The sequence below is a fragment of the Canis aureus genome, chromosome 15 (assembly GCF_053574225.1).
Source record: "Canis aureus isolate CA01 chromosome 15, VMU_Caureus_v.1.0, whole genome shotgun sequence".
NCBI classification, from domain to species: domain Eukaryota; kingdom Metazoa; phylum Chordata; class Mammalia; order Carnivora; family Canidae; genus Canis; species Canis aureus.
Window position 1 is genome coordinate 47,021,014 of NC_135625.1, and position 25,649 is coordinate 47,046,662.

Consider the following 25,649-nt stretch of genomic DNA (forward strand, 5'->3'; position numbering starts at 1 on the left):
CCAGAGAGTGAGGCCCCAGGTGGGTGGGGGGCCTGGGATCCCCTGCAGCTTCTTTGTCGAGCCCCACCCCTTAGCTGGGTGCCCCTGCCGGTGACTGGTGTGCCCCTGTGGACCTGGGGTGCACCTCCTCGGCTCCTGGTACATCGAGTGGGTCCCAACCTGGATTGGGTGCCCAGGTGGCCGGAAACGCTCGCACATCCAACACGTGCAAAGTCTTCACCCCGGCGGAGGACGTCACCAGCTCTGTGATGGAGCAGTGTTTCCTGCTGAGGGTTCAAGACCTGGGCTAAGGCGCCAAGAAAGGTCATTTTGTACATTAAATACGCATCAGGCTTACGTTTTCTCTTATTTGTTTTTTTTTTCTAAGATCTTATTTATTCATGAGACACAGAGAGGCAGAGACACAGATAGAGAGAGAGGGGGAAGCAGGCTCCCTTTGAGGACCCTGATGCGGGACTTGATGCCAGGACCCTGGGGTCACACCCGGAGCCGAAGGCAGATGCTCCACCACTGAGCCACCCAGGTGTTCCTCCTTTATTTTTATTTTTATTTTTTAAGATTTTATTGATTTATTCATGACAGAGAGAGAGAGAGAGAGAGGCAGAGACACAGGCAGAGGGAGAAGCAGGCTCCATGCAGGGAGCTCGATGTGGGACTCGATCCTGGGTCCCCAGGATCACACCCCAAGCCAAAGGTGGCACTAAACCGCTGAGTCACCGGGGCTGCCCCTCCTTTATTTTTTAATGAAAAATAAATCAACACAGAACCCTTCATTTCTCCCTGTGGAGTCGACCTTAGGGTCCACTGGCTCCATGGAGCCCGCGGAGAGGACCTTTAAGATCCTGGGAAGGTGGGACCGGGACTGGGGTGGGGGGCTGATCTGCCTTGGCACCGTCTCCGTGAACGGCCATTCCCGCGGTGAGTGCGGTGAGGCCTGTGGTGTGCTGCCCACGCCGCCCTCTGGGGCTGGCCCACCAGTGGCGCTGCCTGCAATTCCTTCCCGGTTCTGGGGAAATACAGATGTTTCTCCGAATCCCAAGAATCATCATTTGAGAAACCGGTAAGACAGGAAAAAGGACTGTGATTCCCTTAGGACAATTAGAGCCTAAGCTCAGCATAAGGATGGGCTGGCTGGGGACACCCCTGGTGCCGACGCACAGGCTGGAGTGGAAATGGCAGGCATGGCAGGGATGAGTTGGGGAACTGGGTGTGGGTGTGGGAGCGGGAGTGACATGGGCACCCTCCCCGGGAGCCGCTGTCGTCATGATATGCCTGATGGGGCCTGGGTGCTGCCACCGTGAGTCATGCCTGCCCGCAGCAGCCCTGGCTAGCCTGCCTCCGACCCCGAGGGGGGACGCCCGCCCCCCAGGAACCCCTGGCCTCCAGGTCCTGAGGTGCGGGAGGGAGGGTCCCGTGCTGGGAGACCATTCCCAGGTGGCCAGAGCCTACCCTGTGACCGCCCCCGGTTGGAGTGTCTGCCGCAGGTCCTCTGATGCGCCAGTAACACACTGTTCATTATTAGACCAAACTTTTTAGATTTTCCACGATGCGGAGTCAGGCGTCTGAGAGATGCTGGCATGACCGTGGGAGACCTAAGGGAACCATCCACAGGGAGCCAGGTGTTCAGTGCCGCATCTTCAAAACAGAAAGCCTCAAATGTTTCCCATGACCCTATCACAGAAAAATGGTGCCTTATTGTTACGGGCAACCAGCAGTGCTTAAGGCACGGAAATAGGGGGTAGTGAAAACGCCCGAGAACGTGATTCCGGGAAGGCACCGGGGCAGAGATTCCGACTTCTTCCCGGATCTGGACCATGAGCACCTGCCAGGTCCTCACTGCCTCCATTCCTGCCACCTCCCTGGCCCCGCGGGCCCTGTGTTGGCGGGGGGAGGCCGTAGGGTGAGGCCTGGGCGGGTGCGGGTGTGTGCAGGTGGTGCGCGCAGAGCGGGCCTTCCTGCAGGACACGCAGGTGCGGTGGGGGCGGCTACAACAGGGTGGGCGCACCTGGCTGGGTGGGCCACACATGCCACACGCTCTTCCCCGCCCCCACCGTCCGCAGAGCACGGCCCAGGTGGGGGAGCCATCAGACAGGGTGCCATAGGTCACTGAGCCCACGGCTCCCCGCCAGCTGCAGCCCTGCCTCACTTGGGGGTGCCCGGGGAGCCCCAGGCCTGAGCGGCTGCTCCGAACTGCCTGGTTCCAGCCCTGCATGTCTGCTCCTTCAGGTAATAAAAACATTTTGATTTCTGGGGGCACCTGGGGGGCTCCGTCGGGGAAGCCTCTGCCTTCAGCTCAGGTCATGGTCCTGGGGTCCTGGGATCAGGCTCCATGGGGGGAGGGGAAGGACTATGGTGCCATCCAGTGAGGGGCCATGCTGGGCAGGCCCCCGGGTGCCTCCCACCCCAGCTTCCTGAGACAGGGTCCCTTCGGCACCTGCTCCTTCCTGCCTCCCTGTGTCCCCCCCTTGGCTCGTGCTCTGGCACGGCCCTGCTTCCCCATGAGCCCCAGGTCTTCATGGGTTAGACCCAGGGCTCTTGTTGGGGCTCCTCCCTCCAGTCCTGCATGGGAGGGCACAGGTGCATTCGTGAGGACGGTGACGGTCGGAGCTGTGGAGGCCGAGAAAATTAAGGCCATTCCACTTTAAGTTCAGCGTTAGCACAAGTACAGCCATCCCAGGCCCCTGTGAATAAGCTGAACTTTACCTTACTTCAGTTACAGGAAGAAACAGCTTAGAGCTTGACGTCCTAGAAAGCCCCATATTAGAATAAAAACAGAGCCCAAGCCAAGGGCAGGAAGCCCCTATTAGAATGAGAACAGAGCCCAAGCCAGTGGCGGGAAGCCCCATATTAGAATGAGAACAGAGCTCAAAGCCCTTGAAGGCCCCATATCAGAATGTAAACAGAACTTGAGGAATTGCTCCACCCCTTCTGGAGGTCCCCTAGACCAGCCCTTAAAACTAAGCTGGAACCCACCTCGGGGTCCAAGCCCCTGCTCAGCTGTGTCGGGTACACTTGGACCCAAGCTCGAGCTTGTAAATAAACCCTCGTGTGTTTGCATCGGTGTCGGCTCCTTGGTGGTTTCTCGGATTCACGATCTTGGGCACAACAGGAGCAAGCAAGAACACAGGGTGGATGGCGCTGACCGGCCCTGGAGAAGCAGAGCAAGTTGGGGATGGGTAGCCCGGGGCCAGAAGAGACATAGATGGGACAACGAGCCCCCTCCCTATGCCCCAGGCTGCTCCCGCGGCCCTGGGTCCCAGAGGCTCCAGAGACCCAACAAGTTCAAAATGTCCGCGTGGGGTCCCCCGAGCTTGTGCCCATCTCATCAGCGTCACAGGCCTCCAGTCCTCGTCCCCTTCCTCCTAGAAACCCCGGCTACAGAATCGGCCCCAGCCCCCCACCCCTCTCACTGCACCCCCCCCCCACGCAGCCCCGGGGCCCTGGGATCAGGCGATGCCCCCTCCTTCCCTCCCACTGCAAGGGCAAACCCCAGATCTGGCCACCACCTGCTCCTCTGGCCTGGCCCCCAGCCTGCCCACCCCCTTGGGGCCAGCTCTGTCTTCGGGGCATCGTGGGAGGGACAAGGGACGGGGTACTTCCCACAGCGTATGAACCCTTTCCTTCCCTGCACATTCGTCCTCAGAGTACAAGGTCACCAGGGCCACAGAGCAGCAGCAAGCGTAGTGAAGTGTCCCTCAGGAGGCACAGGGAGAGCAGCGGGCAGGCGGACCCCATGGACGGCTCACGGGTTCACCTTAACGTGGGAAGGGTGCGTCTGAGGCGCCTGAGGACTGTGTTCCTCGGCCCCTGGGGCAGGGTGCTCACACCTACCTGGCCCTGGACCACAGGCCCCACCCCCACTGCACCTGCCCAGGTGGGGAGGCCTACCTGGGAGTCTTGGGGAGCTGCACTCGGGGGATGCAGGCGCCAGTGGAGTTTGTGAGGCCTCCTCTCCTCCTCGGGGGCTCTGGATGCAGGGACAGCACTACGGCCCAGCTGGCGGCCCCCGTGTCATCAGGGCGTGACTCAGGGGCCTGCCATCCCTCCAGGTGGCCCTTGTCCTCCGCAGCTGTGTTTACCTTCTTCCCTTCTCTCTAGCCTGCCCAGGCTCCGGGCATGCCCCCATGGTCCAGCCAGAAGAGCCACCCCGCGCCCTCTAGGGAGACAGAGGACCCCATGCCGACCTTCCACCTCTGCCCTCCAGGCTCGTCTTTACAAGGTCCTTATGAGGTCCGCTCTATGTCTGCCACCCACTGCCGGGCCAGGCCGGACAGACCAGGGTCTCCTATTTGGGGCGGTCTTTGTGCCTTCCAGGCTCTGGCTCAACCCCAAGGAGGACTTGGAGGCCACCCCAGGGATCGGCTGTCCTGGCTGCTGCCCCCCTGGACATGCTTGGGACCAAGACCCAGTCTTTACCGCGCCCTCCTGGCTTTGGCTGCCCCGTAAGTGGTGCCCTGGGTCCCAGGCACACCCGGGGTAATGGGTGGAGCTCACTGTTTGCCCGAAATCCGACCTCCCTGGGTGTCTTGTCCCTCAGGCGGGTATAGCCGTGATCTCCCACAGGCCTTGGCTCTCCAATGGAATGTTCCGGAAAATGGCCCCAGGGACGCAGAAAGGGGCGCCTGGGGCCGAGCTCTCCCCCACCTCCACCTGCACTGCAAAGGGGCCTTCCTACAGCCGGCCCCACATCTCCACCTTCCAGAATGGTCGGCACACAGCAGACTGCACCATAGGACTGAGGGTTTTGCTAAAGAAACCATAACTTAAATTACCTGGCGGACGTAAGGTGCTTCGGAAGCCACAGCCAGTGTGTTGCCCAGTCCTGACCGAGGACGTCGCCGGCCAGGGGCTGAGAAGCTCGGGCAGGGGACGTGTCCGTGGGCAGGCAAAGAGCTGAGGCAGGGCTCCAGGGTCTCTGCTGTGAAACCTCCGCATCCGTTCATGGGGCCCCTGGCTACGGTGCACCCAGAGTCCTGGAGGCTGACCGTTCTGTGCTGGGGGGTCCTAGCCTGGTGGCTGGTCCACAGCGCCCGGGGCCTCCACTCACCGGGTGTGGGTAGCAGGCTCGCTCCCGACAATGGGTGAGGCAGCCTCACGCAGGTCACAGCACCGGGGGCCGTGCCTGAGGCAGGGGAGGCTCCGCGGGTCCGAACCAGGGGCAGACTCAGGATGAGCTGCGCGACACCGACCTCAGCTGCCGCCCTGGGTGAGCCCGGGACACCTGCACCTCTCCCTGCCCCCGCAGAGCAGATGCCAACGTCTGGTTTGGTTCCCAATTCCCTGAACCACTAGAGGAGGCACCTTCCCTGCCTGGGGGCCTGGCCAGCATCGCGAGGGTGATGAGGGCAGCTGCCCACAGGCCCAGAGGAGCAGCCATGCTGACCTTGGTCGCTCTGCCGAGCGTGGTCCCCACCCCTTTCCGGGATGACCCGGGCTTTGCTCACCTGTCAGCGCCGGTGCACGCAGCCCGCCTCCCCATGTGCTGCCAGCCCCCGCCGGCTCACCCTCCAGTGGGTGCAAGGACTGCCCCGGGCAGCAGGTGTCACGGGGTGGTGGCCCCTCTTCCTGGTTACCATGTGCCTCCCACCTCTCCTCATGCTGCGCGCTGCCACTGAGCCAGCACATGGCTGGGGCCCCACATCTGATCCTCAAATCCCGGTGCTCTGGGCCCACGTGGCTGCTCTATCAGCTGCACCCACTGCCAAGTCCCATATCCCCAGCCATGCTGCTGCTCCCTGCCCTGCTGCTCCCCTGCCATCCCCTTCTGGCAGAGCTGGTCCCACTTGGGTTTTGGGTTTCAGCTCAGCCTTCGTGTGGGAAAGTTTGCTTCCATCCCCTGTGGAGGAGCAAGTGCTGCTGTCTGACCTCTGCCCTACTGGGGAAGAAGGGGGAGGCAGGCGGTGGCAGCTGGGAGGGGTGGTGAGGGGGGGTGTCTTATGAAGTGTTTGTAGAGGGAAGGCAGGAGCAGAGAGGCCAGCCCAGGGACTGGACCTGCTCCGATGCATGCAGAGGGCGAGGCTTATTTGTCCTCGGGCCTTGGTCTGTGGGCCTGGAAAGACCCCAGAGCCCATGTCCCACCAAGGTGTGTGTGGGGTAAGGCATAAGGGGGCACAGTGGCCATTCCACCACCCTGGCCACGGGCCTGGCCTGTGCTGTGTCCCTAACAAACCAAACAGAGGTATTTGTGGTCTTGGGGTGCAAATGCCTTGCCTGCCAGAGCAATGCCCTGGAAGGAAGGCTTCCCACGGCCACAGGAGGCGGGCAGGCTGCAGCCCAGAGCAGGGAGCGGCCATGGTTCCGGTAGGTGCCCCCACTTGCTGCTGCAGGGGTACAGACACCGAGGCTTTCCGAGGAGCCACCCACGAGTCCTGTGCTATGTGGCAGCGCTGGTGCTCACGGGCTGAGGGTAGGCAGGTGGGCCTCTGTACCTCTCAGCCGCATGCATGCGCAACTCGGATTTCACAAAAACAGCAGCCATCTGAACACAGCGCAGAATCCGGGGTGGACAGGAGGTGGGGTCCCCTGCTGGGCTGGCACCCAAGCCCTGGGCGCTGGCCCCTCACACTGTTGGCTTGGGGAGGCCCTGGGCCCACGTGCTGGGGCAAATGTTCATTTTACAACCAGGGAAACTGAGGCCCAGAGACTGTGAGAGGCTGAAACAATATTAAAAAATCAAAACCAGCATTAAGTCAGCGTAGGAGTCATCTCGGGGTGGGGGCAGCTGAATGGCAGCCCCCAAAGGCCTCCGTCCCACCCCTGGAAGGTGTGCACTTAGCGTCATACGGGGCAGGTCGGCAGGGGCTCAGTTTAGGATGCGGGGCTGCAGGTTATCCTGGATCATCGGGTGCCCCACCCCGGCCCCCCCCATCCCCGGTCCTTATCTGGGAAAAAGCCTCGCCCACATCCCCCACCCCCACCAACCCTGGAGCCAAACCGGCCGGCACAGGCCCTGCGGGAGAGGCCGTCGCGGGGCGGCAGGTCCGCGGGGTTAGCAGGACGAGGGGCCCAGACCCGGAGCCGCGCCCGCAACTGACGCTCCCCCTCCCCCTCCGCCTCCCCGCCGGGCCGACGGGGGGCGGCTGCGGGGCCTGCTGGCCGGGGGCGCGGGGCCGCGGGCGCGGGGCCGGGAGGGCAGGGCCGGGAGGGCCGGGGCGGAGGGGGTTTCCAGGTGGCGGAGCTCCTCTCCCGGGTCGGCGAGGGGCACGGCCTTCCTTGGACGCGTCTGTCCCAGGTGATCCCAGGAGAGGCCGGACGCTGAGCGGCGAGGGCCCCCGACCCCGACCCCGACCCCGGGTCCCGGTCCCCTCCTGCGAGACGGCGCGGTGGGGCCGCGGGACCGCGCAGAGCCACCCCCGCCCGGCGCGGGGCAGAGGCGCCCCCGGCCCCCGCCCTCCTGTCTGGGAGCGCCCCCTGCCGGCCACGTCCGCACGTGCGGGGCTGCGGCGGGCGCGGCGGGACCCCTCCCACGGGCTCGCGCGGGCGGGGCCGTGTAGACTCGCGGGCGGGCCTGGGCCGCCTCTCCCGCCCCCCGCACGCCGCGCGGCGGCCCTGGGGTCCCGAGCCCGGGTTACGGGGTGGCTCGCCCGGCACCGCCGCCTTCGGGGGACGCCGGGCGCCCCTGCGAGGCCGGGGCCGGTCCTCCGGCGCCCCCCCCCCCCCCGGGGGCCCCGCCGTCGCATCCCCAGCCCCCGCGGCCTCGCCTCTGGGCCCTCGGGCTGCGGGCGCCTCGGCCGTGGGCAGCTCCTGGCTTGCTCCCTTGGCCCGCGGCCTCCCTCCGGGCCGGGGCTGCGCCGCTCGGCCAGGCCACCGGGTGTCCCCGGCAGGTGGCAGCCGCCTTCCGGGCCGCGGGCTCCGGGGTCTTCCGCGGGATGCGACCCAGCCCTCCGGCCACCGGCGACCAGCGTGGGGCGGACATCTGCCGTCCCCGAAGAGCAGCAGACCAAGGACACGGGCGTGTCGTTCTCTCTGGCTCCCGAGGGTCCCCCGAAACCTTCACACAACGCCGTGTCCCCACACGGGCCCCCTCTGCTCAATGATCAGGACCTGCGTTCTGCTCACTCCGCCCCGGTCGTCATGGTCCCACCTGGCCACCTGCACCCCAGCCGCCTGAGGGGTGCCAGCCACCCTCCCACCTGCGGGTCCCTGTCACCCGCGGGGCTCACAACTGCCTGCCGTCCAAGCCAGTTCCCAGCTCTGGTATTTAGGATCTGCTCCAAGGGACACGGAAGCCCTTCCCTGACTCCCTGCCCAGCCTGTACTCCTGCCCAGTGACCTCCTGCTCCTTTTGGGGGGACAGGTCTGTGTCCCCACCACCTGCCAAGGGCCCCACCTGGACTGTGTGCCCACCTCCCCTCACCCGTTCATTGGACCCCCTCGTTCTGTGAGGCTGCTCCCAGGCACCCTCCCCAGGACCCCCGGCCCCCAGCACAGGCACTGCCTCCCCAGGGGCAGCCTCACCATGGCAGGTGGCGAGTGGCTGCTGGGGCACCACTGGCATCAGGCTGTGGGAGGTACCGTCTCGAGAGGGGGTCAGCTGGCAGGTCAAGGCGGGGATGTCTATGCCGGGCTGGTCATCGGCAGATGCTGTGAGCCGGGGACCTGCCAGCGCCCTACAGCCCCGGCCTCAAGTGCCCTGGGTGAGGCTCTGGGTCCTGTCCATGTGGCTGAGGGGCTCGGGGTCCACTGGATGGTGCAGGGCCCCAGGGGGCCAGGTTCATCTGACTGCACACTCCAAAGGTCCACGGTCTACAGGACCCTGGTTGTCCAGGTTGTTGCCCCCAAGAACAGTGTCGCCCGTGCCCCGGCGCCACAGGCCACTCCCCTGAGAGAAGTGTCCCCTGATGCCCGAGACTGACAGGGCCCACAAGCACTGGCAGGTAAGGCGGTTCGCTCTCTGTCTGCAGTGTGGGCCGCGCCGGGGTCCGCAGTCCTGGGGGGCAGGATGAGTAAGCAGCGCGCCTCAGGGATGCCCTCGGCCTGCGTGGCTGACCGTGGAGAAACCCCGGCCCCCAGGCACTGGTGAGTTTCCAGGGGCCACCCTGTCCTTGCCGCAGTGGGGCCCTGGAGGCTGGGGAGTGCCCTGGGACCCTGACTTGGTGGAAGGCTGCGGCCACGATCGGGGAAGGCGGGGAAGAGCCCAGGGGGTCCACCTTGAACGTGGGGCTGAGATGCTCACACGGGAGGAGACAGTGAACGTGTTCTGGGAAACCACAGAAAGTGTTGATGGGACAGCCCAGGCCTCATGTTTGGGGTGATCTTTCCACATGAAATGTGCTGTTTATGCCTTTGACCCATAAAATGTCAGAGAGAAACTTGTCATCATATTCATTGCACAGATTTTTTTCTCTTGCTCCCGCCCTACCCCAGCTGCCTCTCTCCTTTCTACAGCTCCCTGCATCTGCGGGCATCAGATGCTGTGCTGGGTGCGGCAGCTGCGTGGTCCGCCCGCCCCGGTTCTCACGTCAGCCCAGCATGGGCGGCTCCTGCCGTGGGGTCACGGTGGGGGACAGCACGGGGCCCATGCACAGCAGGGGCCAGGCCGGCCTGAGGTGAGGCCTCCAGGGGCCCCTAGAGGCACGGACAACATGATGCAGTATCTGCCTTTGGTTGGGGGATCTCACTTTGAGGATCCCTGATGTATCCTCGTGGGGGAGCCCAGTTCACATGGAGGACAGAGAGGCACAAAGGGGAGTCTACACCAGAGGCTGCGTGTGGACAGCACGTGTGAGGGCAGGACACGGTGACTGCCCAGCACAGAACACAAGATGGCTAGAGCTGACCCAGGAGAGCCCAGCCAGGAGGACACGGCTGGGGGATGGAGGGCCCTGTGGCCCACCCAAGCCGGGGGGTCACAGACACCAGGGGAAGGGTAGGTGGGGTCAGGCTGGAGGTGGAGGTCACAGGTCAGGGAGCCAGCAGGAGGCTTCCTGTGCGCGGAGAAGGTGGGGGGCCCTGGATGAGCCCGTAGGCCGATGGGGGGTGCCGTGGACACCAACTTCTCAAGTTCTGGCCCCTGGGAGCCCAGGAGCATCGCGTGCCTGGTGAGATTCTCTCACTGGCTGGCAGAGCTGCCGCTTTGGAGGTGCACTCACATCCCCCCCCCCCACGCGGCACTCATCCGTCCTGGGCCTCTGGTGAGCTTGTGGGAAAGGCACACATGCGAGCTGCATCCCCACAGGCAGCTTCATAGCTTCATTCGGTCATCAGCAGGGTTACAGCAGGTTCACTCCAAACCCCAGGACATTTCACTACACATTGAGCTTGGCTTCTGGCCTAAGACAAAGTAACACGACAGAAATGAAGGGAGGGATCAGAGAGGCTAACGAGCCACATGCCACGTGGGTGTGCAGCTGCACAGGTGAGAGTGGCGCCCAGCAGGGAGGTGCTGTCCCGTTAGGGACCCACCAGGCACAGCCTTTGGGGCAGCGGCCCTTCACAGTTGGGATTGGGAGGGGTGAGCGTGGCGAGAGGCGGACAGCAGCCCGCCCCCGTCGGGCCCTCGTGGTGGTCAGTTCTGGGCACACCCCGTCCACGCCACTCGTCCTCATGGCCCATCGCCTCCCAGAGGCCTCGCCCCCTGAGACCTGCCCCAGGCACCAGCAGGGGAAGCTGGGGGGCTCTGCAGGACAGGGGCCTTCATGGCAGCTCCAGCAGGGACACGAGAGGTGGGTGAGTCCTGGGTGAGAACCCACATGGGGCCCGTCTCCCATTACATCGTTGTGGATGTTAAATGTGCGTTAAACTAAATTGCCCTAAAAGCTAAACCATTTAAGAGGAAAAAAGACGGTAGATGAGCTAAGCACACGTCTTGCGCAGACGCGAGAACTGTACGGACGTGGGGGCAGCCCCTGTGGTGTGTGCCGCCGCTCCTGCCAGGTCCAGTCACTGGTCTTCGGCGCCGGCCTTCCCGAGCTCTGTCCTAAGGGTGCGGCGCCCGCATCAGGTAAGCACCGCTCGTGTCCAGAGCAGCACTGAGGTGGACACCGCGGACCCGCGCACCATCCCAGCTGTCCGCGGGGCTCCATGCACTGTTTTCGTTATTTAGGTTCTTATCTTACCCTGGTAGGACGGTACGTACCTGGTTTTCTTAAAGGCGTACAACGTGATGGCTTGATTCGCACACGATCGCCCAGATGCACATGCCCCCACCCTGCTGACCTGTGAGCACGGTGAGGACACACACAGGCCCTCTCAGCGCATCTCAAGTACATGGCACAGCACCGCTCACCACGGGCCTGGGCTGTGTGTCAGGTGCTCAGAACCTGGACCTCTTCCACGTGAAGCCTGTACCCTTGACCCACCACTCCCTCCCCAGCCCTGGTGACCACCATTTTCCCTTCCTCCACTCTGTCACACCCCGCGCATCACAGATCACTCTGCGTTGGCCTTTCTGTGTTGGGCCTCCTGGCCCATCCACGCTGTCATGCTTGGCAGGGCTTGCCTCTTCATGGCTGAGGAATACTCCAGCTCTCTCCTGCTCACCCCCTGCCCCATCATCCTCCTCCGCTCACCTATCCACTGTCACTGAGGTCGTGCACGTCTCAGCTACTACGAACAGTGCTGCAGTGAACGTGTGGGTGCACGTCGCTGACACCAGATTTCATGTCCTTTGGGCCCGTCCGCACCCAGAGATGGGGTTGCCGGTAGCACTAGTGGGATCTTCTCGGGGACCCCACACTGCTCTCCACAGAAGCCGCCCCAGCCTGCATTCCCGCTGGTGGGGCATGCGGGGTCCCACTCCACATCCTGGCCAGCTTCTGCTCTGAGTGGTTGTTTTCACTCCGGGCGTGCAGTGCAGCTCACTGGATCTCACCTGCACTCCCAGACGAGGAGCCACGCGCGTCACCTTCTCACGTGTCTGCTGGCCATCTGCACATCTTCTTTGGAGAAATGTCAGCTCAGGTCCTTTGTTCACTTTCTAATTTGGCTGTTTTTGCCATGCGGCTCCTTCTATGTGCAGACATGAACCCTTAACAACACATGGTTTTCACGTCTTTTCTCCAAGTGGTGAGTTGCCTTTTCACCCTGTTTGCTCCCGGCACAGTGCAGGAGCTCTGCGGTTTGAGCCTGTCTTGCTTATCTGTTGCCTGTGCTTTTGGTGTCATGTCCAAAAAATACTAATTTCCTCATCCTCAGCTGATGGACACATAGGTTTTCTTTAGCTTCTGGCTGGATAATGAATAATGTCACTCCAACAGCCCAGATGCAAGCCTGTTGGACGTCTTCATGTCTTGGTATGAACCTGGAAGTGGCACGGCATGGCATGCCAAGCGTGTAACGCTTTGAGGAACTAAGGCAATGGGATTTTAACCTTTATCTAAGGTTTTTTATTAGAAGCCTTGCTTTACATCCTATCATTTTATTTATTTTAAAAGATTATTTATTCATAGAGAGACACACACACAGAGACAGAGAGAGAGAGAGAGAGGCAGAGACACAGGCAGAGGGAGAAGCAGGCACCATGCAGGGAGCCTTACGTAGGACTCGATCCAGGGTCTCCAGGATCACGCCCTGGGCTGCAGGCGGCGCTAAACCACTGTGCCACTGGGGCTGCCCACATCCTATCATTTTAAAGCCACCACATGATAGAGACACAGTAGGATAATCCCGCGGGTTCCGTGAAGATGTCCGAGTTTCAAGACAAGCCGCCGGCTCCTAACAGTGGCAGCTCAGGGTGCTGTCACCATAAGAAACCAGGACAGGCAGGGAGGACCGCTCCTCCGGGCTTTAATCCCACAGCGGGGATCCCTGTGTGGCGCAGCGGTTTAGCGCCTGCCTTTGGCCCAGGGCGCGATCCTGGAGACCCGGGATCGAATCCCACGTCAGGTTCCCGGTGCATGGAGCCTGCTTCTCCCTCTGCCTGTGTCTCTGCCTCTCTCTCTCTCACTGTGTGCCTATCATAAATAAATAAAAATTAAAAAAAAAAAAAAATCCCACAGCGGTGCGGCCACCACCAGATGGAGCATGTGCGCAGCCTACGGGGTCACCCGGGAAGTGGCCAGCCAGGGAGGGCAAGGAAGCCCCAGACCTGGATGGCAGTGGAGGGGGCGGTACCCGGTGTCTGGAAGCGCAGGGCAGTCTTACAGGTGATCACCTCCTCCTCGTTACTGTGTTTGCCAAGGGTTCCCAATCCGCAGGATCATGGAGGCCTTAACCAAACCTTCATTCATCAAGCAAATTCATTCAACAATCGTGGAGCCTGATGTGTACTAGGCATTACCCTGGGTATTGGTGTTGAGCAGTTCAGACGAACTGCTGCCCTAATGAAACCTACATGCCAGTGGGGGTGGGGGCGGATGGAGAATGAAGGTGTGGAGTGCGTTAATATATCAGACAGGGACTAGTGCCTCTCAGAAAATTGTGAATAAGCAAGGACAACTCACAACAAGGTTATGACAAGGAAAGGTGACACTGAGCAAAGAATCGCCTGAAGAAAGTGAGGCAGCAAGCCACCTGAGTGTCTGTGGGGAGTGCTTTCATGTAGAGGGAACAAGTGCAAAGGCCCAGAGGCCAGAGGACACCAAAGAAGCCAGTGGAGCCCAGTTAGCAAGAGGTTGGAGATCCCCCCCTTACTGCGATGAAGAATGGTGGACACGGAAGCAGGGTCTGGCCTGCAGTGCCCCGACCAGAATCCCGGGAGACACCTGTTCCTGTGCACCTGCGGCAGGGGTGGGGGACATGGGGGAACCGAGAGGGAGGGAACTGGCTCTGACAGCAGCAGGGGCTGGGTGTCACCCAGCACCAAGGGCACGGACCCCACACATCTCAAGTGGGACGCTCAGAAGTCCCGGCCCTCATGATCTGAGCTGCCCAAGAGTTTCTGAGGTGCTATCATCATTTCCCAACAACTACTCCCAGGGACCAACTGGGACAGTAAAACTGCAGACATGTGAGCTCCTCCCCTGGACCACCTGGCTCAGGCCGAGGGACAGGGCTCTGCCATGGGCCCGAGGTTCTGCATGGTGAGGGACGGACTCGTGAGGCTCTGCTGCCTGCAGCCGAGCAGGAAGGACCAGAAGGGCTGGGCTCACCCACCACTGTGCTCGCCCCAGGGGACCGGTGTGTGTGGGGGTGTGCCAAACAGAGGCACACGTCCTTGTCCCCACAGCCTTACGTGGAACAAGTATTTGCAGGTGTAACCGAGGACCTTGAGAAGGGGTCACTCTGGGTTCTCCGTGGGACCTTGATTCCAGCGGACGAGCATCTGTAGAGAAGGGCGGACACAGATGTGACATGGGCAGATGTGGGGGCACCAGCGGCCGCCAGGACACGGGGAGGCAGGGGACAGATGCTTTCCCAGTTGGGGCTGGGCCTCCGGCACGAGGATGGGTGCTGAGCTCGTGGCATGGCCACCACAGGAGTCTAACGTCCATGACACTCACGTTCTCTGCGCAGATCGTCCCCCAAGCTTCTGCAATCCGTGCAGGCATGACTCGGGGCCTTGTATCTCTGGCTGGCCCTCCTCCCATGGGTCCTTTACAGCATGCATTTATTGCCCCATCTCAAATTCTCAAATAGCGCCCCCTTCACCTAGCACTGTGTCCAAGCAGAAGCTTCTGGTAACACCACTCAGACACTAACGTTCACAGGCTCATCCTGAATCTGCAGTCCTGGCAGTTGACTCGCCTTAGCGCCAAGAGCTGCTCAGACCCCGTGTTCCCAACATACCCCACAAACGCCCCTACCTCCACAGTAAATTCGCGATCACAAGGCTATGCGCCGTGATGCGGCATCACTGTCCTGGGCAAGTGACAAGGGACACGCCCTCTGCTTTTATTCTGCAGGAAAAACACCAAGTGATGAGCCTCCACTGCTGCTGTGCCCCCCCCACCCCGGGGTGGCCAGCGGGGGGGCTCCTAGCCAAAGCTGCGCAGCCGGTGTAAGGTGAAGTATCTTCTGCTCACTGGCGTTGCCTGTAAAGAAGCCATGTCAGAAATGACAGTGAGTTGCTAGTTGTCACAAATGTAACCTGAGGAGGCTGCTCCCGAGAGGCGCTGCCTCTGGATCCCGCAGTAGCAGGCGGTCAATGCACAACCCAAGGCTCAGCGGTTGACGGGAGCTACTGCTGTAAACCGAGGATGAAGGGGGAGATGCACAGGGCAAGAGGCAGGCAAGTCCGCGGAGGCAACAGCGATGGCGTCAACAGGGCTGCGTGCTGCTTACGGCAGGGGTCGGGTGAAGGTCATCCTTCTGCACTTGGTAGATGTGAGGTCGAACCTCGTAAGGCCACAGCTTAGAGTCCACTGCATTTCTACTATAGCAGTCCATGGGAGGAGAACAGTTCTCATCCCTTCCTAACACAGTTGCGAAGCCCAAGTGTCTAGATTGTCCCCACCTTCACAGACACAGGAGCCGATGCACAAAGTACTTAGGCTTAAGAACTCGCCCTCAGTACTTTCTGCAAGCAGAGAGCTTTGCGTGGCCCCTGGCCCTGGAGCCCACGGGAGCCTCCTACTTGCAGCCTGGCTGGTCCTCAGCTCTCCAAGGCCTCCCACCAGGACTCGCTGAGGCTGCCACTGTGGTGTGCGGTAAGGCCTCTGTACACCCATAGTTTGGGGGAGGAGACATGCCAAGGGAAACCTGCTGTCGGTGTGGTCCAAGCGTGGCCGTGTCCTCTCAGGCCAACACGCACGTGCTGTGCCTCCTGACCTGGCACAGGTGAATTTCACGGAGTTGAATGCCTTGCATGTCTGAGTTTGTTAATATTGTGGCTGTAAGAGGCCAGCTAATCATTAGTGTTGGTTGGTTTCCTTCAGGCTCCTAGTCAAGGCTCCAGATTTCTTTTTTTTCTTTTTTCTTTCTTTCTTTCTTTTCTTTCTTTTTCTTTCTTTCTTTCTTTCTTTCTTTCTTTCTTTCTTTCTTTCTTTCTTTCTTTTTCTTTCTTTCTTCTTTCTCTTCTTTCTTTCTTTCTTTCTTTCTTTCTTTCTTTTTCTTTCTTCTCTTTCTTTCTCTTTCTTTGCCATGCAACATTGTCTTTTATTATGTATGGGTTTTAAAAATTACTTCCTCAATCTATCCATACACAGGCAAAAGTATACTGTTTAACATACTGGAACTTAGAAATATTGATCATTGCCTAGAGAAGGGAAAATTATCTCTAAAACATGCTTAACCAGGAGGCCAATTCATCTGCTGGCCTCCAAGAACATGGAGATGAACATGATAGATAGACTGTCCCCCATCTGAACCTTCATTCACCACCATTCGTTAACCTTTCTTCAGGCCCAGATCAGCAGCACATTTCTTGCCAACAATCATTAAATGTCCAAGAAGACTTTCATCATCATCTTCTGCTACAGAGATCTGGGATATATGCTTCTTGGGTATCACCAGAAAATGAGTTGGTGCTTGAGGGGAAATGTCATGGAAAGCAAGACACTGGTCATCCTCTAAAATGATTTTGGCTGGGATTTCCTTGCGGATGATCTTTCCGAAGATCGTGTTGCCTCCAGGCCGGGCGGCCTGAGCCTTGGCGATCTCATCGGCCATCGCGGCCTCCTCCCGTGCGGCCGCCCCGGGGAGAAGGCTCCAGATTTCCATTTTATTTGCATCTTCATTCACCTTTGGCTGTCTTTCTTCAAAGTATGAGATGGCTTAAATATGAAATTATGTCCAGCTCACCACTCCTCTTGAGGAAGCTTCTGGAGCCCTTCCTAGGCTCCAGATCCCATGAGCACCCATAGGTGTGCGAGGCGCTGCCTCAGTTCTCCGTTGTTGTGAGCGGCATGTCTGTGTGAGAAGGCCTGCGTGGATCGGCCTGCATGAACGGCAGGCTGCCGCTTGCCGGGGCCGTGCCACGTGGCTTCTGTGGGCTCCGTGGTGCCTGGCGGTGCTGCAGAGGTGCATGGCACACATAAGCCACGGGGCGGGGTTGTCACCGGCACCAGGATAGGATATGGTGACAAGAGCACTGATGAGCGAGGACACTGGCCAGATCCACCTGCAGGTGACAGCTTGTGAGAAATACCTGGAGTACGCCCTACTTTAATTCAACGTTCAGGTTTGAGCACAAAACTACCAGCAGTGAACATGAAGCAGAACAGAACACAGAGAAAGGCAAACAAGGCACTGCACGAGAGCCTCCCTTTAGATATAATGGTTCTCAACACTGTCTTGCTAATCCTTCAAGTGCCCCAGGAGGGTGGCAGTCTCCTGGGGCTGGGGACCCTGGCTGTCAGCAGCAGCCCAGGAAGGGCCCCCCAGCACACGGCCACCTGCCAGAGCCTCTCCAAGTGTGCAGACGGTTGGCATCCTGTCTGGTTTGGTGGGTTCTCAGCAATACTCACAGGCTGTTCTTACACCGTGTTACCTGACGTCACTCACGCACCCGTGATGAAAATAGTCCACTCTTAGAATTTCAATTGTTTCAGCAACTAATCACAATGATTTCAGGGGACTCCAAAACAGTCTTGGGGAAAAAAACATTTAATGCAAATATTTAACCACTGGAACATACAAATAAATAAATAAGCTCGGAGAAGCTAAGAAAAAAAAAAAAAACAACCCAAGTAGAGATAACCACCCATCTCCCTTCAGTCCCAGGTAATCCATTTTCAAAATACTGATAATAAAATACACAAACTATTATAAGAAGATACAGAACATTCAATATAACCCAACCTAAGATAAAAATAAAACCAAGGACAAACCCTAATTATTTTATTTCTGTATATCAAGACTACAAATAGCATTTAAACACTTAATTTATTATTCAAATTATGAAATTATACATTTTTTTTTTTTTGATATGGTCATTGTCTTAAAAGTGTCATTCAGTATCCCCGCATTTAAAAGCATATTGCTAATTCTGGTCAATTCCATAGGACATCCCACAGCCCCAGTGACAGGAAACGCTGGGCGAGGCAGAGGGAAAACGGAAGGAGACCTCCCCCCCCACCCCCCCACCCCCCGCCGGCAGTAGTGAGGGTCACTCTGGCTCCCACAGCTCATGCTCAGAGAGCGAAATCACCCAGCAACAAGGCAGGTCCTGATAAAGTGCCTTTTTAAGGAAGGGTCATCAACACTCCTCTCCCCGGACACGTGTTTGGGACTGTCCAGTCTTCTCCAGGGCAGCACCATCGAGAAGCAGAGGGTGCAGAAGCATGGCGCACTACCCAAATACCCAGGAGGAGGGGCGGGTGCGGCCCTGGGGGGAGGAGGATGGGCGGCGGCCCCGCCATAGCAGGCCGCCACTTTGGTTCAAGTGACTCCAATCGATGCCAGTGTCTGCTCTCCCCAGGTCACTGCTGATCACAGGCCACACGCGCTGTGGGAGCTGGACAAGCCTGCCCCTCGCCCGGATGCTCTCCAGCCACGATGTGGAGCCGAACATGGAAGAGGGATGGAGCATCCCCCTCACACACACCCACACACAGGAATACCCAAACCACCACGCTGCGGTCAACGGTATACCGAAACAAGCATGCTAATCCCGTTCAGGGGAATGGCTTAAAAAGCACAAATAAAATATTCTCATTGTTGTGTATTTTCCAAACCTAACCACTTTGGGAAAAGGCAGCAGGAGAGAAAATGCCTTTAGTTTTAACAATTGGGATTGTAAACAATTCAGCCACACGAGAAGCAGAGGGCCCTGAGAGGAAGTGTCTCCCCTCCCAGGCCCTGTGTCTCCATAGACCGAGTAAGCGCAGCCCCCGGTGGGAGCCTGGGCACCTCTGGACGGGCTCGAGTCCATCGGCAAAGCCAAAGCTTCATCTTTGGTTATTTCATGGAGTCGCCACGCATCTGAGGCTGTGCTCTTCTTGGCAAAAGGACTAAAGTAGCCACGTGGCACATAACATTTGTTATTCTAAGTTCCTTGAAAAGCAGTATCCATCTAAGTAAGTGACCACGACTTAACGGACCATCTAAAACATGGGGGGGTGGGGAGTGAGGGACAGGGGTTGGGGAAGACAGGAGAGCTGCAGGAGTCCAGCCCCAGCCCCAGCCCCCTCAGTGGCCGGGGGCACCACCTGCAGTGTGGGCGCTGGTCACCCCTCTGTGGAGGGTCAGTCCCAGTCTCAGCTCAGCTCAGCTCAAAGCCAGCAGCACATTCGATAGCATAGAGGAGCTTACTCCGCAGAAGGGTCTCGTCGTAAAACTCAGGAAGCTTCAGCAGGTTCATGCAGGTGCTGGCCGTGGGGAGCCGCTCAAGGTCAGAGCCCCCGTTGTGAATGCAGAATGCGGGGTACAGCTCCTGAAAGACAGCAGGTATGCAGGACACAGCTTTAGCACGCAGGCCCTTGAACAGATTTTTTTGAGAGCACCAAAACCTGCCTGCTTCAAACAGTGAACCATTGTCACATTTTCCCAAAAGACATCTGGTTTCTCATTACACTGCAGGCAGAGCAGTATAGCGTACCAAATACCCTGCACTACGCTTTGTACCTGAGAAAGGACAGGAATAATGTTCACTCATGGCAAAGAGAACCTCTCCAGTGAGCAGGGCCTTTATGGCTTTGTGTTTTAGTCTTTAAAAATTTTGTTAAAATTCAAAAAGGTATGAGGGTCAAGACTTGCATATATATTCCCATTTGCTTCTGTTAAGACAGACAGAAGCCACCCCGGGGAAGGAGCAGAGTGCAGGGACATCTTCTAACTCAGGAGCCATGTGACGTAGCAACAGGATATACAAACCAAATTCACTCAGGAGGGGAGAAGAGTAATCTCAAATACTGAAAGCAGAACAAAACAAAGGAACTGTGCACGGCTTAATCACAGAGGGAGGCACTACTCCGAGTGGTGTTTAAGTTTTATTATTTGAGAGAAAGAGAGAAAGAGAAAGAGAGAGACAGAGAGCACAAGGAGGGCAGAGGGAGAGGGAGAAGCAGGCTCCGCACTGAGCAGAGAGCCCAACATGGGGGCTCGATCCCAGGACCCCAAGGTCATGCTTCACTTACTGGGCCTCCCAGACGCCCCCCGCCCCTGCAGTGTTGTTCCAAGACCACTACAGAGTTACCTATAACTCCTGCATACAGAACTGTGACTGACTGTGGACCCCAAAACTCACTAGAATATGAAGCCAAAGAGCTAACTGAAACCATGAATATCATTGGTAAAACAAATTCCAAATATAAAATCAAAGAAATAAAAATCTTGGAAGTCTAAATTTGAATTGGAAATGTCAGTTTGAACTTGTGATGAATTTTCTCTTAGAGATAAAACCCACCCATTTTGTAACTGTCCGTAGTTTCCAAGGCCTGGAAACGACCACGTGTGACAAGGAACAGACTGAGCACCCAGGTCTTGGCTTCTATTGACCCATTTCTCATGGAAAGGAATCAGGGCTCTTTAGGAAAATACAGGATTCCACCTGGAGCTAGGAAATGCACCTGACAAGTGTCACCACGTGTCACACCAGAAAGCAAGCTATCCCAAACCCCCTGGGTTACAGGGCACACCTGAAGGCAGCCCTATGCCCAGATGGCACACTCTGAATACGAGAAAGAATACTTGCAAATGACCAAAACATAAAATGTTAAAGCCCATGAGTTCATGGTGATAGTAAAGGAGTCAAACATATGGTTACCTAGTCAACCCACTCAGTATTCTGAAAACTGGTCAATGAACAATGATCACGATGTATTTTATCTTTTCTGCACCAAATAGAGAGAAAAAATGAAGTTTTTCTTTGGAGGAAATTTCATCTAAAAGATGAAGAGATGATGTAGTTGTAATATGGCTATTTTACAAGCGCATGAAAGAGTGGATCTAGGGAGCAGCAGACAGTGGAACCTGTGCCCCAGTCCGTGCCCAAGCCCCTTGGGCCGCCGACTCAGACACTGGGTCTTTGATGCCCAAGTGAGAAAATGTAAAGCAGATGACGTTGTCTATGCAACATTACTGCCAAAGAAAAATTCATATCTGGAGTCTGATGATCCTCTAACAGCCAGTTTAACAAGATGTACAAAGGAGCGATGAGGCTCCTCCATCAGTTAAAGGACAAAAGTACCGGAGAAGAGGGAGGCCGACAGCATGGATGAGAGAGAGAGAGGAGAGCAGTACACTGAGCAAACGCAGTGGATGGCAGCATCCCTCTGCTTATTTTCTCAGGCACAGTGCACACTCTCTCCATCTCGGCTGCCAGCTCCCGGCCCACGAGCAGCGATGCTTGGGGGTCTTACACACCTTCCCACACATTAGTGCGCAGACAAGAAAATATTTTCTCTCTCTCCATTTTAAAATATGTTAGCACACCATGTATCCTGGGGTGTACCTTGATCATTTTTCTCGTGATACCCTGTCTTTATGATCTTTCCCTATCAATCCAATTCCCTCCTTTTTGGGGGCTGAAAGGTATGCCACCAGATGTATGCAGCAACGTCTGTTGATGTTATTGATCTTATTAATTTTACAAATAATAGTGCTATGAATAAGCATGTGCTAAGTTACCCCACACTTGTGCAGATGTATGTGAGATCTCTGGAAATGCCAGCTCTTTGATAGCTACAAATAGCCAAGGACTCTCACTTCCTCTTCTGCACAAATGTCATTAGGCATAAGATGTGATTTATATGTTCTCCTCCAACAGGAGCCCAATGAAGTAGAGACTGTCTTCCTCCTGAAAGCCTGAATCTGTTAACTCTGGCAAGTGTGGTTTTAGCTCTATTACTACCTACATTCCCTGACTCTGCCAGAAAATGGGGCCCAGGGAAGCAAAATGGTGGCCTACCCACACAGGTGCCTGGCTAGTATCTGGAACTAGGATGGTTTCACCTCCAGGCCAGTGCCCTGTACACTGTCACATGCTTCCTCCTCAGAACTGTGACAAGACCATCTATGCTTTCTTTGTTTTGTTTTTTTTTTAAGATTTTATTTATTTATTCATAGACACAGAGAGAGAGAGGCAGAGACACAGGCAGAGGGAGAGGGAGAAGCAGGCTCCATGCAGGGAGCCCGATATGGGACTCGATCCCCGGTCTCCAGGATCACACCCCAGGCTGCAGGTGGCGCCAAACCGCTGTGCCACCAGGGCTGCCCCTTTTTTTTTTTTTTTTTTTTTTAAAGATTTTATTCCATCTATGCTTTCAACACCAGCGCAAAGGCTCCCACCGACACTTGCTAGCACTCTCTGTGACTGTTCCTCTCCAAGGCGTAGCCTGGCCTAACTGCCCGCGAGGCCAGGCTGGCAGCGGGCGCTGAGAGTCTACCATGCATGTCTTCTGATCTCTACTTCCAGGATTGTATCCTAAGCAAACAGAGACACAGATGATGATTTATGCACCAAGATGTTCCTAGCATAAGGAACTAATAGAAAACAGTAAGTAAATTGTGGTAAATTTGCATGATGTGACATTATGAAGTTTATTAAAACTATTTCAAAGATGATTTAGTATGAGGAACAGTGATCCTGATGTAATGCTGAGTGGAAAAAAAAGCCTATAAAACTGAGCACATAATCAGCTTAAATTATATTTAGGAATTATGATCGAAGAGTAAAAAGAATAATGACCTACCAACCACTGTAGTGGAAATGAGAACACAGAACTGGAGCAATGTCCCTGTTCTGATGGGGATACCTGGAGCCCTGTGCCGCAGCACATCAGGTACCCAACTGCCCACAACTGCCTTTCAGCTGGTTTTGTTCCACTTGTGTGTTAGATTTAGCATGTATTTTACAATGGGGCAAAACTGAGGGATAGCACAGCCCACGGAACGCTGAGTTGAGACATACACACTTTTTATCAGCCTTTGTACATTTCCCACTGGTAAATTAAAAACTTCATTTAAAGTGTATGTGGCAAAAAAAAAAAAAAGTGTATGTGACATATAATGTGAGCTAAAACGACTGTCTTTTATATATATTTTTAAGATTTTATTTATTCATGAGAGAGAGAGAGAGAGGCAGAGACACAGGCAGAGGGAGAAGCAGGCTCCATGCAGGGAGCCCAACGTGGGACTAGATCCAGGGTCTCCAGGATCATGCCCTGGGCTGCAGGTGGCGCTAAACCTCTGCGCCACCAGGGCTGCCCTAAATCGACTCTTTAAAAATTGCAGTTTATATGCTATTTTAAGTGTCTCGTAAAACTGTGAGAACAGGAACCAAAGGAGACACAGCAAGCACATTATTTACATTTATTATTTCACATTCTGAGAACATTGAGGGCAATAATTTTCTCAAATGTGTGAATAAACTAAAATGAAAACATTTCACATTTTGAAACACAAAAGGGCCTCTGCCAGTATAGTCAGCACAGGGGACAGGTGAGTGACTGGCTAAATGGGAAGAGCTGAAATACATTTTGAGTTAAATGCCCCATTTTAGCATTTCTTTCATAATGCTAATTGAATTTCCTACTTGGAGTCTTAAAAGTAAAAAAAAATGAAGTTCTTCATTGAAATCTGAGTCAAGGGCACTATTTTGTGCATAATTAAATAGAGCACAACGGGAATTTGCATTAATTCAGAGTGAGAAAAATCATCAATTTGTTACGTGGCCTGATGGCAACTTAACAATTTTCTACAGCGCTTTAATGATTTTTTTGTCTGTAACAATCACATTCATTGAACATATTAAACTTTAATTAGCTTTAGCAGATGCTATTCTTCTCCAATAATCCAGCACTAAGGAGTTTTGTAACTTTTAAATTATGCAAGTTTGCCTTTGTTCTTTACAGAACTGGATTGAAGGACACTGTCTTCTCTTACATCCAAATCCTGTCGACCCTTCACCTGGAACACAGAGCCAACTAGACAGCACAGATATTAAGGTGATTTTTTTTCCACCTTGGAAGCTTAACTTAGGTTAAGTTCAAGATTAGCTTAACCCAAGGTTAGTCTGACAATTCCACAGATATTTTAAAACTCTAAATTAAATTTCACATTTAATATATTTCAGATCCTTGAAAAAAAATCTATAATAGGGAGATTGTCTCAGCCTCCAAAAGGTATTTTTCGTGGTACAGTGACAACATGTTTATGATTGTATGGGGGTCACTAACAGGGACAATAGCCTTCTCACTGTGACTCCATCTGGGATTTTATTTTTATTTTTACTATTATTATTTTTTTTGGGGGGGGGGGGCTTTATTTTTTTAAAGATTTTATTTATTCATGAGAGAGAGAGAGGCAGAGACACAGGCAGAGGGAGAAGCAGACTCCATGCAGGGAGCCTGATGTGGGATTTGATCCCGGGACTCCAGGATCACGCCCTGAGCCTAAGGCAGATGCTTAACCACTGAGCAACCCAGGGATCCCTATTATTATTTTTTAAAGATTTTATTTATTCATGAGATACACAGAGAGAGGCAGAGACAGAAGCAGAGGGAGAAGCCGGCTCAACACAGGGAGGCCGTATGCAGGATTCAAACCCTGGGACCGCAGGATCACACCCTGAGCTGAAGGCAGATGCGCAACCGCTGAGCTACCCAGGTGTCCCTCCATCTGGGATTTTATTCTTTTATTTTTTTTTTAAGATTTTATTTATTCATTCATGAGAGACACAGAGAGAGAGAGAGAGAGAGAGAGACAGAGAGAGAGAGAGAGAGGCAGAGACACAGGCAGAGGGAAAAGCAGATTCCATGCAGGGAGCCCGATGTGGAACTTGATCCTGGGTCTCCAGGATCATGCCCTGGGCTTAAGGCAGCACTAAACCACCTAGCCACTGGGGCTGCCCTCCATCTGGGATTTTAAAAACCAATGTAAATCCCTTACTTCTCCTGCCCTCTGAATTTGCAATGCTCCCACTGGCCTTTTACGCGGACTCCTCCACTGGCTGCCCAAAAGTCTAGAACCTACACCTCTTCCATCCAGCAAGACCCCGAATTTTTACTGGCCTTGGACTAAATGAATCAGGAGCTGGCAGACATCCAGCTGAGTGGATCCTCCACTCAATTCTGACAGGAGCATATCTTCTAAACTTCCTTTCATGAATTTTTTTTTACTTCTCAGTTTGGTGTCATTTTGAAACCGGCAGATTCTAGAAGCCTGGTCTTTCCTAATAAAGGTTACTGATAAAATGACCTAATTGTATTACAATCTTAATATGTAAGAATTCAGCTTCCACGACTGCTTACATGACTAGATGCTAAAACTAAGGGGCCACAGATGAGGGCTCCTTGGTGCTCCTGGTTTGTGCACTCGTGCACCTCCCGTGTTCCTGCTCTCCACACCCTGCTACGGCAACATCCCTGACGTCAGGGACACCTACAGGGAACCAGAAAGCAAAGACATGTTTCTCTTAGGTGGTTGCCCGATTTTCTTTAGGTTCACAGAGGCCCCTTTTCATGTCTGGTCATGGCGCCAGTGCATAAAACCATGAAGCAGATCCCTCTAGTTCTTTTGGGGTCAGCAGGGGGCAGTTACACACCAGACCAGAAGCGTCACTCAATCTTTCTGAATTGCTCTGTTTAGGTGTGTTGCTGGTACACAGAATATTTTAACCCTGTCTGAAAGTTTTTTCCCTTTAACAGATGAGTTTATTCTATGTACATTCACTGTAATGGTTCAGCCTTCTCTCATTGATGTGAAGTGTCCACTTTAGGACTGTTAAGTGTTAACTTTGTTTTCTTTTTTTTTTCTTTTTAACTTTGTTTTCTATATCTGGTTAATGAAGTGGGTTCCGTTTGTCTTGTTGGGCATGCTATTTTCCTCCTCTGATACTTTGGAAGACAGAAGAGTGGTTTTAGTTCTAATGTCACTGAAAATTATTCACA

At 55.4% G+C, this 25,649-nt stretch overlaps 1 protein-coding gene, 1 long non-coding RNA gene and 1 pseudogene across 7 annotated transcripts in view; all 3 read right to left on the reverse strand.

Annotated features, from left to right (window-relative positions):
* Nucleotides 1-537: 537 nt before the first annotated feature.
* Nucleotides 538-6,860, reverse strand: LOC144284661 (uncharacterized). 3 transcript variants are annotated; one of them, XR_013353103.1, is made up of 4 exons: nucleotides 4,773-6,860; nucleotides 3,889-4,156; nucleotides 2,974-3,148; nucleotides 538-1,635 (listed from the first exon to the last, which is right to left on the reverse strand). It is a non-coding gene; the product is annotated as an uncharacterized LOC144284661 (long non-coding RNA). The 3 variants fall into 3 exon arrangements; XR_013353104.1 differs by having other exon boundaries at nucleotides 538-1,592; nucleotides 3,889-6,860; XR_013353101.1 differs by having other exon boundaries at nucleotides 3,889-6,860.
* Nucleotides 6,861-15,974: 9,114 nt separating this feature from the next.
* Nucleotides 15,975-16,543, reverse strand: LOC144284663 (adenosine 5'-monophosphoramidase HINT1 pseudogene; annotated as a pseudogene).
* Nucleotides 16,544-17,406: 863 nt separating this feature from the next.
* UBE3C (ubiquitin protein ligase E3C) overlaps nucleotides 17,407-25,649 on the reverse strand; it is a 127,153-nt gene continuing 118,910 nt past the window's right edge. For 3 of the 4 annotated variants that reach the window (XM_077849511.1, XM_077849510.1, XM_077849512.1), the window contains exon 23: nucleotides 17,407-19,192. In XM_077849511.1, coding sequence (XP_077705637.1) covers nucleotides 19,022-19,192 — 171 coding nt within the window. In that variant the 3' untranslated portion in view covers nucleotides 17,407-19,021. Of the gene's footprint in view, nucleotides 19,193-21,974; nucleotides 22,184-25,649 lie in introns of those variants that run through there. The other variant, XM_077849513.1, reaches the window with a different exon arrangement.